At 36.9% G+C, this 16338-nt stretch overlaps 1 protein-coding gene across 10 annotated transcripts in view; it reads left to right on the top strand.

The window, feature by feature from the left end:
* KLHL7 (kelch like family member 7) overlaps window positions 1-12926 on the top strand; it is a 66900-nt gene extending 53974 nt beyond the window's left edge. For all 10 annotated transcript variants that reach the window (XM_072783789.1, XM_072783792.1, XM_072783785.1 and 7 more), the window contains 4 exons: window positions 1388-1628; window positions 5739-5940; window positions 10640-10737; window positions 11609-12926. In XM_072783789.1, the coding sequence (XP_072639890.1) occupies window positions 1388-1628; window positions 5739-5940; window positions 10640-10737; window positions 11609-11892 (825 nt within the window). In that variant the 3' untranslated portion in view covers window positions 11893-12926. The remainder of the gene's footprint in view (window positions 1-1387; window positions 1629-5738; window positions 5941-10639; window positions 10738-11608) is intronic.
* Window positions 12927-16338: the final 3412 nt, after the last annotated feature.

The following is a 16338-nucleotide window of genomic DNA, read 5'->3' as shown; positions in this document are numbered from 1 at the left end:
TTCTCCCTCTACCTCTCCCCCCACTTATGTTCTCTTTCTTGCTTGCTGTCTCTAATAAAATCTTCATTAAAAAAGTTAATATCACAGAAGTCCACAAAATACCTTCTAGCTTTAGACATCAGTAGGATAACAGCAGTTTAAGCTTCATATTATCTGATGATTCTTTTAAGATTTCATTTATTTAGGGCTGCCTGGGTAGCTCAGCAGTTGAGCATCTGCCTTTGGCTCAGGGTGTGATCTGAGAGTCTCAGGATCGAGTCCCACATCTGGCTTCCTGCATGGAGCCTACTTCTCTCTCTGCCTATCTCTCAGCCTCTCTATGTCTCTCATGAATAAATAAATAAAATCTTTAAAAAAAAAGATTTTATTTATTTATTTAGAGAGAGTGCACGTGTGTGAGAGCTGGGGGAAGGGCAGAGGGAAAGGGAGAGAAAATTTCTTTTTATATATATAAAAATTTATTTTTTATTGGTGTTCAATTTGCCAACATATAGAATAACACCCAGTGCTCATCCCATCAAGTGCCCCCCTCGGTGCCCGTCACCCAGTCACCCCCACCCCCTGCCCACCTCCCCTTCCATCACCCCTAGTTCGTTTCCCAGAGTTAGGAGTGGGAGAGAGAATTTCAAGCAGACTCCACAGTGACCGTGGATCTGGACTCCTGGCCCGATCCCACGACTCAAGATCATGACCTGAGCTCAAATCAAGAGTCCACACCTAACCGACTGAGACATCCAGGTGCCCTGCCAATGGTTATTATCACTATATATCTGGCGGGAAGGGGTTGGGTATGTTTACATTTGGGGTTTTGTTGTTTTTGTTTTTAAGGATTTATTTATTTGAGAAAGAGTGTGCGAGCAGGGGGAGGGGCAGAAAGAAAGAATCCCAAGCAGACTCCCTGCTGAGCACAGAGCCCCACATGGGACTCCATCCCACAACCCCAAGATCATGACCTGAGCCAGAATCAAGAGTCAGATGCTCAACCAACTAAGCTACCCAGGCACCCCAATTTACATTTGAAAGAAGCTTTTTTCTACATAACAAAACTTGTTTTAGAATTTTCTTGTATTAATAACGTCCTTAATAACAGAAGGAATTGAAGACTTAGTGATAATAATGATACATCCAAATGTATTAGAGTTTAATCTGGAACCAGAAAACACCCAAAGCAGTCACCATCTTCCTCTTGCCCTCTGCCCTAACTAACCAACATTCTGAAGAAATCACACAAGATTAAATTAGATTTTGTCTTAAGCCAAACATTGTTATATGTACTCTAGCAAATTAACATACTCTTAACATTTTGTACTTTCTCAACTATATCTTTGTCTCATCTGTATCAATTATATTTTTTCATTACTGATTGCTTCCTCCATTCCTGTTACAGGATTATAGCTGGACAGACATCCGCTGCCCCTTTGAAAAACGAAGAGATGCAGCATGCGTGTTTTGGGACAATGTAGTATATATTTTGGGTGGCTCTCAGCTTTTCCCTATAAAACGAATGGATTGCTATAATGTTGTGAAGGATAGCTGGTATTCTAAACTGGGCCCTCCCACACCTCGAGACAGCCTGGCTGCCTGTGCTGCAGAAGGCAAAATTTACACATCTGGAGGTTCCGAAGTCGGTAAGGATTTACTCAGTATTTTTGTTTGGGAGAAGGTGTTTTACCAAGTATGTTTCCTGGCTTTCATATTTACATAAACAATTGTCTTTTTGACATAATTTAAATACATATCTGTCATATTTTAGAGCCTATTTCCCTAAAGGTTTACCTTACTTTTTTTTTTATAAATCATTTTACAAGAACTTCAGCTTCCTAGATTACGTTAATTGTCCCGTTTTTTTCTCATACCATCTGGATTTTAGTTCTATCTAGATTCGTTTTTGTTTTTGTTTTTGTTTTAAAGATTTTATTTATTTATTCATGAGAGACGCAAGGCAGAGGGAGAAGCAGGTTCCATGCAAGGAGCCCGACGTAGGACTCAACCCCAGTCTCCAGGATCACACCCTGGGCTGAAGGCGGCGCCAAACCACTGAGCCACCCGGGCTGCCCTCGTTTATTTTTTATTTTTTAAAGATTGTATTTTTATTTGTGAGAGGGAAAGGGAGAATGAGGAGAGGGACAGAGAGAGAGGGAGAAGCAGACTCCCCACAGAGCAGGGAGCCCCACATGGGGCTCGATCCCAGGACCCTGAGATCATGACCTGAGTCAAAGACAGATACTTAACCAACTGAGCCACCCAGGCGCCCCTAGATTAGTTTTAGATACGTATTATTATTTACTTTAAAGATTTCAGAGTTTGGCTTACTAATAGACCCTTTAAAATCTCTTTATTACATTCATGCTTTTAAGATTTTTTTATACCTTACTGCCTCTTCTTTCTTTATATCAGAAAAAAAGTAAGAATGATCTTTCTCATTTGCTTTTATTCTTTAACTATTTAATATAATGACTGGTAGTGGTATTTTATGCTTACTGATCACAACAAGGTATGGGTTTGGCTGTAAAAAATCTTTCTCATTGATGGGTACTTTGTTACTGTCCAGTGGTGATCTTTTTCTAAATGAATAATTTTTCTAAATGGATATTCTAGGTGTAGACTAGATACATAATAGCTTTAACATGCTTTCACCTTTTCATATAATTTCTTTAGTTAAATAATGGGCTTATAATGAAAACTAGGAAGACCAAATAAACCTATGGTATGGAATTCAAGTGTTAATTCTTTATTTTTTTAAGATTTTATTTATTTCTTCATGAGAGACACAGAGAGAAAGGCAGAGACACAAGCAGAGGGAGAAGCAGGCTCCATGCAGGGAACCTGATGTAGGACTAGATCTCCAAGACCTCAGGATCATGACCTGAGCCAAAGGCAGACCACTGAACCACCTAGGCACCCCGTCTTTTTTTTTTTTTTTTGATGATTTTTATATTAGGCCAAAGAATGTATTACTTTTGTTCAGCAAACTTGTCTGTTTTAAGTTTTTACTCCCCTCATAAGATATCAAATTAATATGGGAAGAATTAAAGATTTTTAAAAATGTGACTTAAGAAATGACTCTTTTCCTCTTTAAAAGCCTTTTTTATACAATGTCTAATGAAGCATATTTCAAATACAATAAATCCTAAAGAAAATAGAAAGTAACTGTTCTATAGAAACACTTTTTATTAAAAAGTAGGGTAGGTAACTATTTCTTCAGCAATTACTAAGTCAGTGTTTTCCTTAGTTTCTTATGTCTGCCATATACTTCCTATTTCCTCTTAGTATCAACTGAATCTACCAAATTAAAACTGTTTTATTTTAAGATTTTTATTTATTTATTCATGAGAGAGACAGAGAAAGAAAGGCAGAGACACAGGCAGAGGGAGAAGCAGGCTCCATACACCGGGGGCCCAATGTGGGACTCGATCCTGGGAATCTGTGATCACGCCCTGAGCCAAAGGCAGACACTCAACCACCAAGCCACCCAGGTGTCCCTTTTGGTATCATTTCTAAAACTCTTTATTGAGCCCTTATAATGTATAGAAGTTATAAGACAGGATGTATATGTTTTGCCGTTAATGTATATAATCAAAATACACCAGAGACATGCAGTGATACAACCTTGAGAGTATATTTAAGAACGGGCCAGGGATCCCTGGGTGGCGCAGCAGTTTGGTGCCTGCCTTTGGCCCAGGGCGCGATCCTGGAGTCCCGGGATCGAATCCCATGTCGGGCTCCCGGTGCATGGAGCCTGCTTCTCCCTCTGCCTGTGTCTCTGCCTCTCTCTCCCTCTCTCCCTCTCTCTTTGTGACTATCATAAATAAATAAAAATTAAAAAAAACAAAACAAAAAAAAAAAAACGGGCCAGCAGGACTTCAGGGCTTACTCACAGAGCCAGAGAGTAGTCAGGAAGAATAGTTTTGTTACTGGTGCAGTGATTATTATAGAATGTTAAATGATAAGCCTTAGAATATTATCAGATAGGAGTTTTCAGACTTTAAGGTATGGAGTTACCATCTATAAATCACTACACTTTTCTCCTCTATAAACATTTGAAGCTTAAATAATTATCTTCATATGTACTGGGCTTGAAGACATTCATAATGTTACTTATTTAATTTCTCTTCTGAAGTCAAACCAGTTTCTTAAAATTAATTACCAATGAATAAATCTCTCCTGCAGATCCTTTTGAAAAATTTTTTCTAAGATCTATACAAACAGGGTTAGTTTTTTCTTTTTTTTTAATAATAAATTTATTTTTTATTGGTGTTCAATTTGCCAACATACAGAATAACACCCAGTGCTCATCCCGTCAAGTGCCCCCCTCAGTGCCCGTCACCCAGTCACTCGTTTCCCAGAGTTAGGAGTCTTCATGTTCTGTCTCCCTTTCTGATATTTCCTACCCATTTCTTCTCCCTTCCCTTCTATTCCCTTTCATTATTATTTATATTCCCCAAATGAATGAGAACATACACTGTTTGTCCTTCTCCGATTGACTTACTTCACTCAGCATAATACCCTCCAGTTCCATCCACGTTGAAGCAAATGGTATTTGTCATTTCTAATGGCTGAGTAATATTCCATTGTATACATAAACCACATCTTCTTTATCCATTCATCTTTCGGTGGACACCGAGGCTCCTTCCACAGTTTAGCTATTGTGGCCATTGCTGCTAGAAACATCGGGGTGCAGGTGTCCCGGCGTTTCATTGCATCTGCATCTTTGAGGTAAATCCACAGCAGTGCAGTTGCTGGGTCGTAGGGCAGGTCTATTTTTAACTCTTTGAGGAACCTCCACACAGTTTTCCAGAGTGGCTGCACCAGTTCACATTCCCACCAACAGTGTAAGAGGGTTCCCCTTTCTCCACATCCTCTCCAACATTTGTGGTTTCCTGCCTTGTTAATTTTCCCCATTCTCACTGGTGTGAGGTGGTATCTCATTGTGGTTTTGATTTGTATTTCCCTGATGGCAAGTGATGCAGAGCATTTTCTCATATGCTTGTTGGCCATGTCTGTGTCTTCCTCTGTGAGATTTCTGTTCATGTCTTTTGCCCATTTCATGATTGGATTGTTTGTTTCTTTGGTGTTGAGTTTAATAAGTTCTTTATAGATCTTGGAAACTAGCCCTTTATCTGATACGTCATTTGCAAATATCTTCTCCCATTCTGTAGGTTGTCTTTTAGTTTTGTTGACTGTATCCTTTGCTGTGCAAAAGCTTCTTATCTTGATGAAGTCCCAGTAGTTCATTTTTGCTTTTGTTTCTTTTGCCTTCGTGGATGTATCTTGCAAGAAGTTACCGTGGCCAAGTTCAAAAAGGGTGTTGCCTGTGTTCTCTAGAATTTTGATGGATTCTTGTCTCACATTTAGATCTTTCATCCATTTTGAGTTTATCTTTGTGTACGGTGAAAGAGAGTGGTCTAGTTTCATTCTTCTGCATGTGGATGTCCAATTTTCCCAACACCATTTATTGAAAAGACTGTCTTCCAGTGGATAGTCTTTCCTCCTTTATCGAATATTAGTTGACCATAAAGTTGAGGGCCCATTTCTGAAAGAAATTGAGGGTTAGTTTTTTCTTAAGCTATTCCTCCATTTTGCTGTTAGTGTAAATTAAGTTTAGAGAAGACTATAACTTTAAATTCTTTCCTCTAGGAACTAATGACCCGGCTCTACCATCAGCTTGCTCCAAACCCACACATACACTAAATTAAGCATGATGGAGTCTTTTTTTTTTTTTTTTTTTTTTTAAACAGGAAACTCAGCTCTATATTTATTTGAGTGCTATGACACCAGAACTGAAAGTTGGCACACAAAGCCCAGCATGTTGACTCAGCGCTGCAGCCATGGGATGGTGGAAGCCAATGGCCTGATCTATGTTTGTGGTGGAAGTTTAGGGAACAATGTTTCTGGGAGAGTGCTGAATTCCTGTGAGGTTTATGATCCTGCCACAGAAACGTATGTATCCATTTAAAAGTCTTAATTTTAAAATCATATGGGAATGGACCTATTCTTAAATCAGTGAAGTTACAATGTTTATAATTCACCTTTCAAATAACTTCTTTCTTTCTTTAGATTTAAGTGTTTATAAACTTATTTGTGGAAGTGTGTGGGACTAACCTTATGCATAACTCATTAAAACTACACTGTGTATAAACAAAAAAAGTCTTATTTCACAGTTAAATGTATTCTGTAAGTTCAGAGGAAGAAGATGGCAAAAAGCAGAAGGACTCAACAGAAAAATTTAGTTCTTGTATTAAGAATGCACACACACTTTTGAATGTGTTGGTTTAGGGACATGTTTATGGCCTGGACCCTTCCTCTGTGTTTTGTCTTATATACCCTGTGGGAGCCCCTCTCTTTCTGTTCCTGCATATAATTGCAATATTGCAGTAGTTGCCTATGAATGAGACAATTCTGACTGATTCATCAAATTCATAAAATATTTTTGTTTGAGGTCAGGAAATGTAGGGACGGAGGGGCAAGAATTTATGATTGGTAGTAAATTTGCCTTTAATTGGAAATACTATATATTGATTAGTGTCATTAATAAATCATACCCCTAGGTATAATGTCTTAATTCTGATTTCATGCTTACTAAAGTATGTTTGGATACATATTTAGTCAGTATGATTATTCTTAAATCTGGCATGTAAATAGTTGCTTTTTAAAAGGCAAAATGCTAACGAAATAAGTGGTTAGCCAGATTTTCTGACCTTGTAGTTAATGATGGAACTTGTTCAATGTAGCCAAAGGTGATATGCCAATTACAGAAAGGGGTGGGGTGAGGGATGGAGTAAGTACATTTCTAAGGAAATGACTACAGGTAATACCCCAGTCAGATTTTTTGTTGATACTCAGAAACATCCAAAGAGATTTGATAAGAAAAGTTATTTATTGATTTGAAAGGATTGTTCTTCCTTTACCAGAACAAGCTATTGGGTACATATGTTCAACTTAAATGCTATGCCAAAGTTTTTATGCTCAAGTTTTATATTTAGGAAGTATTGCCAGATTACAAAACATAGAAGTCTTCTAATCCAGGTATTGGTTTTGTTTTTTTTAATGAAAAGTAAGAATTTAATTATAAACTATGATTAACCATTGTGCAATTATTTATGCTTCCCACCTACTTTTAAAGGATTTAAAATCAATAACTTCTCTCCCAAACAAAACTGTAGTTACAATTGTTCTTTTCTCATTTTTTTGTTCAACTGGTTACTTACCAGTGTTAGAACGGAAAGCAGCTTATCTTGAAACTGATCTTTTTAGACTAGGGACACCTGGGTGCCTCACTCAGTCAGGTAGCCTCCAATTCTTTGATTTTGGCTCAGGTCATGATCCTCAAGATCATGAGATCAAGCTTCAAATCGGGCTTCACACTTACCAGGTGGTCTGCTGGAGATCCTCTCCCTCTCTTTCTCTCTCTAAAATAAATAAATCTTTTAAAAAAGTATTGAGACTAGAAAATGTCTTTGAGATCATCACATTTACTACTACTCAGTGTTTTTCAGAATGTATCTTTAGTACTTGCCAGGGCATGCTGAGAATACCCCTTATCTCATTCTGTCATCCATCAGTTGAGCTATCTGGCCCATCTTGTCCCAAACTATAGAGTTATATGCCAACTCTTTACCCTCCTATGGCAGTCTCTCAGACACCTTATGCTCAAAAAGTATTACAACATACTAGTTGGAAAACTAGTCTCTTTGTCCTGCTTCCTATTTTTTCATTTATAAAAAAATCTCTTAAAGTTGAACACATATCAGATAAACTCTAGGATTCTAAATTTTAAGATCTTTAATCAGACACTATGAGTGTAAATCAATATATTCTTATTCGTAGTAGCAGGGGAAAAGTATAAAGGAATTCTGTAACTTCAATATTTTTTAAAACTAGGTGAATACATTTAATTTGGGGAATATCTTAAAACTCACACAAGTTTGCATTTCTTTTGTATATATTGAGCTTATGTGTGAAACTTAAATTCTCTTCAATGCTTTTAAATTTTCCTAAGTAAAAAGCTAGTGTGACTATAATTATCCAGATGTCAAAATGAAAAGTAATATGCTACCATGATTTCCTTTTTTTAATATGTGATCTGCCCACCTAAGTTATTTTTTATAGGAATTCTTTCCAATTTTTTCCGTTTTTGTTTTTTTTTTAAGATTTTTTATTTATTAGAGATACAGAGAGGGAAAGAGAGAAAGAGAGAGAAACAGGCAGAGGGAGAAGTAGGCTCCATGCAGGGAGCCTGACGTGGGACTCGACCCATGGTCTCCAGGATCACACCCTGGGCAGAAGGCAGCGCTAAACCGCTAAGCCACCGGGGCTGCCCCTTTTTTGCGTTTTAAGTGTTTTGTAACTATAGTGGTTTAATTGGAAGCTACTAAGAATCGAAACCTTTGGAAATAACATGACAGTTTCTGTAGTCAGAATTTTAAGAAAAGCTTCTAAACACTAAAGTTCAGGTCGGGGGGATGCCTGGGTGGTTCAGCAGTTGAGAATCTGCCTTGGGCTCAGGAAGTGGTCCCAGCGTCCCAGGATCGAGTCCCACATCGGGCTTCCTGCATGAAGCCTGCTTCTCCCTCTGCCTGTGTCTCTGCCTCTCTCTCTGTGTGTCTCTCATGAATAAATAAATAAAATCTTTTAAAATTTTTAAAAATTTAAAAAATGAAGTTCAGGTCAGGGAGAGCAAGGACCTAAACTCTAAACCTTCAAGAGTTTCCTCCACTTATAATGAGGTTTCATCCTGATAAACCCATTGTAAGTTGTAAATATTGTTACCTTGAAAATAAATTAAAAAAAAAAAAGAAAATAAATTTAATACAACTAACCTACTGAACATCATAGCTTAGCCTGGCCTACCTTAAACATGCTCAGAATACTTACATTAGCCTATAGTTGGGCACAATCATCTAACACAAAAACTTTTACAAAAAAGTGTTGAATATCTCATGTAATGTATTGACTACTGAAAGTGAATGGCTTTCACTTTCAGTGAAAGGAATTTTATAGGAATTCTTTCCAATTTTTTCCATTCTGTACCAGAATGGCTGGTACAGAATGGCTCATCATGAATAACATATAGCTAGCCCAGAAAAAGATCAAAATTCAAAATGTGAAGTACAGTTTCTACTGTATGTGTTTCACTTTTGCATTATCATGAAGTCAAAAAATCCTAATTTGAACCATCATAAGTCAAAGATGACCCTACATTAAAAATACGCTCTTATTTTATATCATGGACATGTGTGTAGAAGAAAGGGGTATATATTTTGAATTTTTCCAAGTTAAAGACTGTATTTAATACACTTTGACAGCTCACCATTTGAAGCTCACTGCATAGAGAAACAGTGGAGGCCCCGTACTGGCTCCCACCTCTGAGCTATATGCTGGTTTTTTTACTTAGAGGAGCACGTGTGTTGACCCTAGGGAAAAAAAAGGAACAGTGTTGCCCACCTCACCTTACAGAGTGCTCTGAAAATGAATGTGGCAACTGTCAAACCACTTTTAAAACAAAATTTTATTAATATAAAGCAAACAGTTGTTAATATTTCAGAGTTAATCATTATGTCTTAATTATATTTTGAAAAGTTAAATTTAGTAAATTATTTAAAAGAGAGATAAATGACCATATTAGAGAGTTACGCTTATGTCATATTACCCTTTTGTTGGCTAGTTTTGGTTTATGTTAGCTCTTGAGAAACAAGCCTGTGTCCCAGTACTACCTTCACAACCACAAATGTCACTTGTGTGTTTGGGATTGAATATAAAAGAAGGGATTGAGTCTCACAGAAAAAAATAATAATACAGTTGTCTTTGTATATGAGGCTGCTACCTATGAATTAGTGTTTGTTTGTTTGTTTTTTTTTAAGATTTTATTTATTTACTCATGAGAGAGGCAGAGACACAGGCAGAGGGAGAAGCCGGCTCCATGCAGGGAGCCTGATGTGGGACTTGATCCCAGGACCCTGGGATCATGACCTGAGTCAAAGGCAGACTCAACCACTGAGCCACCCAGGCATCCCTAAATTAGTGTTCTTCAACACTAAATGTCCACATTTATGTTCTGAATCTCATTATTTATAATAGTGGCCATGAACAAAACAACATGCTAGTAAGTTATTAAATTTGACAGAATAAATACTTTTGTTACTAGTGCTGCCTAAAGTTGTAAGTGTACATTTGAAGGTGGACATATGAATAGTAACAGATACTACTAATTTGCTGATTGCTAGGGCCCAATGTTAAATTTGTGTTTTACTCATACATAAATATTAATTAAAACCGTATGTGATGATATTCGTATTTTATATTAAGTATCTTTCTTTTCTTTTTTGTTACTATCTTAACAAATTACTATGAATTAGGAAGTGGATTTCTTCTAAAGATGTGCTAGTCGTCTCTAGATATTCTTTATTTCTCATATTCTGCAGGAGTTGAAAGGAATAAAATCCCCATTTACCTACCTATAAATAAATTACTCAAAACCACATCGACCTTTTTTTTTCTAATGTTTCAGAGGTGCATGGGTGTGAACACATGTGAGTAGTAAATGAGTACTTAATTGGGATAACAAACCTTTCTAATGAATTAGTATGAGTACTTCACTTCCTGGGAACAAGTACTCTAAAAGCTTTCGCTTATTTTCCAGATGGACTGAGCTGTGTCCAATGATTGAGGCCAGGAAGAATCATGGACTGGTATTTGTAAAAGACAAGATATTTGCTGTAGGTGGTCAGAACGGCTTGGGTATGTGACATTTATTCACTGTTCAACTTACCTAGTGGTTTGCATGATCTCTCCTCATAAATCTTTGAAACATTTCTTAAAATCTAAATATAAGCATTTGTCACATATGGGATTATATTTATATTTTCTGGGAACTAATATATTTTATGAAACATTGCAGTATGTTTAACATCCCTATCCATGAAATGTAGGTAATGGCCAGTCATTGTGACAGTCTCAGCTTCACACATTTCCAAATACCTCCTGGCTGATAGTATCACACTAGCTAAAGAACTGTTAAGTCACAGAAACATTTGAATTTTTTAAACATTGCATGAAAATATCGATATCACTATTATTTAAATGAGTAAATTTGATTTTTTATTTTCTTAAATAGTTTGTAGAAAAAATCTTAAATAATTTCTTTAAAAAGAATCTGAACTGAATCTATAGTCCGTAAACTTCATTTTAGTCAATACCTTTAGGCATTACTTATGTATAACAAATACCTTCCTTCCCTTCTATCTCTTGCCATTGCTGTTTTCCATCAACTGCTAAAAGATAAATGGCAGGATAAAGACTTGAATAATTATAGTCAAAGTTAATCAGAGAGAAAATCCACTATTTGTTTACTTTCCCAGAACAGATAGAACATTTTTCATTTTGTAAAATAAATATACATATTTAGGATTCAAGTAAAAATTAAGTTTTTACTCTGTTAAAGTAAAAATAAAAATAGATGGTAGATATGGGCATTCATTGTAAGATTCTTAACTGTTCTGCATGTTTGAAAATGTTCCTAATAAAATGTTGGGAAGATGCAAAGAATTATTACTTTAAGAGATCTTAGAATTGTTAATACTATTGTTCATGTTATCTCATTCTTTTGAAGGTGGTCTGGACAATGTGGAATATTATGATATTAAATTAAACGAGTGGAAGATGGTCTCGCCAATGCCATGGAAGGGTGTAACAGTGAAGTGTGCAGCAGTTGGCTCTATAGTTTATGTCTTGGCTGGTTTTCAAGGTGTGGGTCGATTAGGACACATCCTTGAATATAATACTGAGACAGACAAATGGGTTGCCAACTCCAAAGTCCGAGCTTTCCCAGTAACAAGTTGTTTAATTTGTGTTGTTGATACTTGTGGAGCAAATGAAGAAACACTTGAAACATGAAAAGTGAATGGACTTCAAGATTTATCGGAGACTCAAAAATATGGCCAACAGTGCTTTGTTCCAAGAGTTTGGTTACGAAGTTTTAGTTTGGTGTTTCTGTTGTTTTGTTTTTTTAAAGGAAATTTCAAGTAAAGTAAGATCGCTATAAGATAGATGTTTCTTTTATATGAATTTCCTTGCTTAATTCAAAGACCATATTTTAGCTGGCCACTACCAAGACGTATCTAGCAAGAAAACTTGAAAAATCATAAGCATTTGGTGAAAATATGAATTCTTGAATGAATTTCACATTTGTAACTATGATTATGGCAGAGTGGGGGATTGGCTCATCAGTGAAGCGATCTCATCTTAGCTCTAGATTCTATTTTCATACATCATAGAAGTGCTATGTAGTTAGGTCTATTTGTTTCTGTTCAGTCAAGAACTAAGAAATAGTATGAATTGTAAGTCAAGACAGGCAACCCTGATGAAGCATCTTCGTCTCACCTAATTTTGCTTGTCTTCATTTGTTCCATTTAGTGCCAAATTTATTCCATTTTAAAAGCAAGCCAGTGAGTCAAGTATACATATTCTCTCACTGAGCTTCATAAACACATTTTGGGCTTAAAATGTACCCAAGTCCTCATGAAATATATTCAATCCAATTAAATATATTCCATCTTTTAAACACAAAATGCCAAGCCTAGCACCCTCATTAATTTATAGTACTGTTTTATCCAGTGGTTAAAAAATGATTATGCCTCTTCAGTCCTCACTGTTAAATAAAATAAAATCATAGTAAGAATGATTAGCAAAAGACAAAGCTATTTATAGCAAATTTCTAGGTTACTAGAATAGCACTGATAGTTATACAATATCAATGTTGACTTTGAACTTCTTATGGATTAAAAATATACATGATTTCTTTTCCTTAGCAGGACACATCAGAGAGATTTGACCATTATCCCATAAAAGTTTTGTAATGATTTGAGTTAAATGTTTGTCATCTCGTATTAATTGCTTTTATGTGGTCAATAAATCTTTTACAAACCCAACTACTCATTTCTTTCCTAGTAATGTTTTGCCCTTTTACCTTACAGAATGTATGGAATGAGCCATGTAAAGCTGTCACCATCAGTGTTTTTATCCAACAATATTAAATATTTTTTAACTTAAAATAGACTGCTAAGTTTTATTCATCCTACATTTTAAACGTGTTAGGCAATGGTTGCTTTTAAAATTTGTGAAGCTGTGTTTCTATTTTAATTTTCATTCTTTTTTTTATATAGGGGTCATAATCTTAAATCCTAAAAATGTTTAAATGAAAAAGAGATAATAAAAAACATAATGATAGGGGTGCCTGCATTGTGCAGTCGGTTAGGCATCCAACTCTTGGTTTTGGCTCAGGTTATGATCTCAGGATTGGGAGTGATGCTCCCAAATGGGGCTCCTCCACTGCTTAAGACTCTTCCCTGTCTCTCTGCCCCTCCCTCTGCGTGCACGCATGCATGCACGTTCTCTGTCGCTCTCACTCTCTAAAAAATAAATGTCTTTTAAAAAAGCATAATATATTTTTTATTTGAGGTTTTTATGCATGAAACTGCTTTACTGAAATATAATTCACGTATTATACAATTCACCCATTTAAAGTGTATCATTCAGTGGTACTTAATATATTCAGAGTTGTGTAATCATCATCCCAATTTTGGAACATTCTCATCACCACAGAAAGAAACCCCATACTCATTAGCAATCATTCCCCATTTTCCTCTATATTAGTTTCCTGTGACTCCTGAAATAAATTACCACAAACTTGGTGACTTAAAACGACAGAAACAACTTCTTTCACAACTCAGGAAGCCAGAAGTCCTAAATCAGGATGTTGGCAGGATTGCTTCATGGAGTTCTGAGGCAAAAATTGCCCAGCTTTCCCCTAGCTTCTGGTAGTTGTGGCAATCCTTGACATTCACTGACTTATAACCAGGGCACTTCAATCACTGCCTCTGTCTTCACATGTCCGCCTTTCCTGTGTGTGTCCCTTGTGTCTTCATATGGTGTGATAAGGACAGCAGTCATTGGATTTACCCAACCCTCCTCCCAATCTAGTATGACCTTATCTTACTAAGGACATCTGCTAAGAATCTGTTTCCAGATAAGGTCACATTCTGAAGTTCCAAGTGGACGTGAATTTTGGGGGGATATTATCCAACCCAGTTATACCCCCCAGACACCCTAGCCCTAGACAACCATTAAATCTTTGTCCCTAGATTTGCCTATTTTGAACATTTTTATATTGGGTTTTCAATTTTGTACTCCACTGAAAAAATGTCCAGTTTAATTTTTTTGAGTGAAGAACATTTGTCATATTATAATTTAATTCTATTAATACAATACTTCCCATGTGGAATGTGCAGCACTGTTGGAAATATTTTAAATGGACTAGCCTTTTCTTTAGGCTGTGTAAACTGACTAGAACACACTATGATAAGTATGTAGACAGGTATGATGTAGGTTATAATAAAGTGGGTTTGGGGGGGTTGTGGGGGTTATTAGGGGGGCGTTAGTAATCTCAGTAGTTAGTAAATACCTATTTTCTGCCTTGGAAATATTCTATGATGGTCATTCCCATGATAATGGCACAATATATTGGCAAATTGTTGTTTTTCAAATTGATTTATTCACTGGAGGGCAGGGTGGATGCAGAAGGAGAGACTCCTCAAGCAGACCCTCTGTCCAAGCAAGGAGCCAGAGGCAGGGCTCTATCCCCCAGTCCAAGATCCTGACCCAAACCAAAACCAAAGTCCGACACCCTAGCAAGTATTTTTTCTATTCCTTTCTTCCCCTCACAAAATTCCTGTCCTTTATATAAAGAGCTCTACTTTCTTTTTAGTAAGCATGTGATATGTTAATGTTCATCCTTCGCAGTGACACTATTTGAAGACACAGCAGTTTTTAGTATATACTTCTAAAAATCACAAATTGAACATGAAACTTTAATGTCTTTTTTTTTTAAAAGATTTTATTTATTTGAAAGAGAGCACAAGAGAGGTGTCAGAGGGAGGAGGAGACTCGCTGCTGAGCAGGGAGCCTGATGTGGGACTGGATCCTGGAATTCCAGGATCACATGACCTGAGTCAAAGGCAGATGCTTAACGGACTGGGGCACCCAAACGCCCTGAAAATTCAGTGTCTTTAAAAAAAACTTGCTATAAAAAAACAGTACCTAGGGCACCTGGGTGGCTCAGTTGTTGAGCGTCTGCCTTAGACTCAGGTCATGATCCTGGGGTCCTGGGACTGAGTCTCACATCAGGCTCCCAACAGGGAGCCTGCTTCTCCCTCTGCCTATGTCTCTGCCTCTCCCATGAATAAATAAATAAAATCTTTAAAATAAATATAGAAAAATTTTAAAAAGTACTGAATTACAATTCTGACCTAGCTTTCAGAAACCTGACATTATAGTCTTTAAGGAAATTTTGAATCACAAAAATGAGCCATTTACTAAACAATTATTAGCCAAGCAGTCTATATTCCTTTTACCTTATATACTACTAACAGCAAAAATTGAAAATTTCCTGCATAGGCCAGGTTAAAGGAGTATTTAAAGGAAATGGGCTTTTTTGTTTTTTAAGAGAGGGAGAGAAATGGGGGAAGGGCAGAGGGAGGAGGGGAGAGAGGATCTTAAGCAGGTTCCATGCCTAGCTCAGAGTGTGATATGGGGCTCAATGCCACGACCCTGAGATGATCTGAGCCAAAATCAAGAGTTGGGTACTTAACTAAGCCACCCAGGTGCCCCAGAAATTTTGCTTTTTAAGGGTGACCATTAACTAATACACCAACAATGTCATACAATTCAATCCATTCGAACATGGCACCAAACTCAATCCCAATAATTTGATAGTATGAAAAGACATTTTCAGGTTGCATCATTCAACATGAGATTCTAACTGCATCACATAGAGATTTTCAGTCTACCTTTCTATGGTAGGTACCTGGTGGCTCTTAATTTCTGAGGCTTTTCAGCCTTCTCTAGGGATATCAGTGTGTACCTTTTAGGAATTTGACCTTACTTCGCTCTTTTAAGTCATTACTGTTCCTCCATGTGCAATTCAGTCCTCAGAAAATGTGGTTTGAGATTGTGGTTATCTCCTGGTATAATCAAAGATCTTGTTTCCTCTCTTACTTTGAGAGGATTCTCAAGAGGAAAGGGAGGCAGAAATATATTTACTTTGCCATCTTAAAATTAGAAGTTTACTTCCTGTGACCCCACTCCTGATTTTCACCTACCCCTCCCCCAACTGATCACTACTGAACTCTGCATTCCTCAGCCCTAGATTCCCATTGTCTCCCATTGCCTCATGCAGCACTCCACTTAGATTATTTCAGTTAAGATCTGGTGTTGCCTACCCCTCCACTTCCACACAGCACCATGCTCACTCTCATTTAAACTTCAGCCACCACTGAAATTATT

Source organism: Canis lupus, chromosome 18 (assembly GCF_048164855.1).
Source record: "Canis lupus baileyi chromosome 18, mCanLup2.hap1, whole genome shotgun sequence".
NCBI classification, from domain to species: domain Eukaryota; kingdom Metazoa; phylum Chordata; class Mammalia; order Carnivora; family Canidae; genus Canis; species Canis lupus.
Note: the sequence above shows the minus strand (reverse complement) of the source record. Positions and strands in the feature narration are given on the sequence as shown.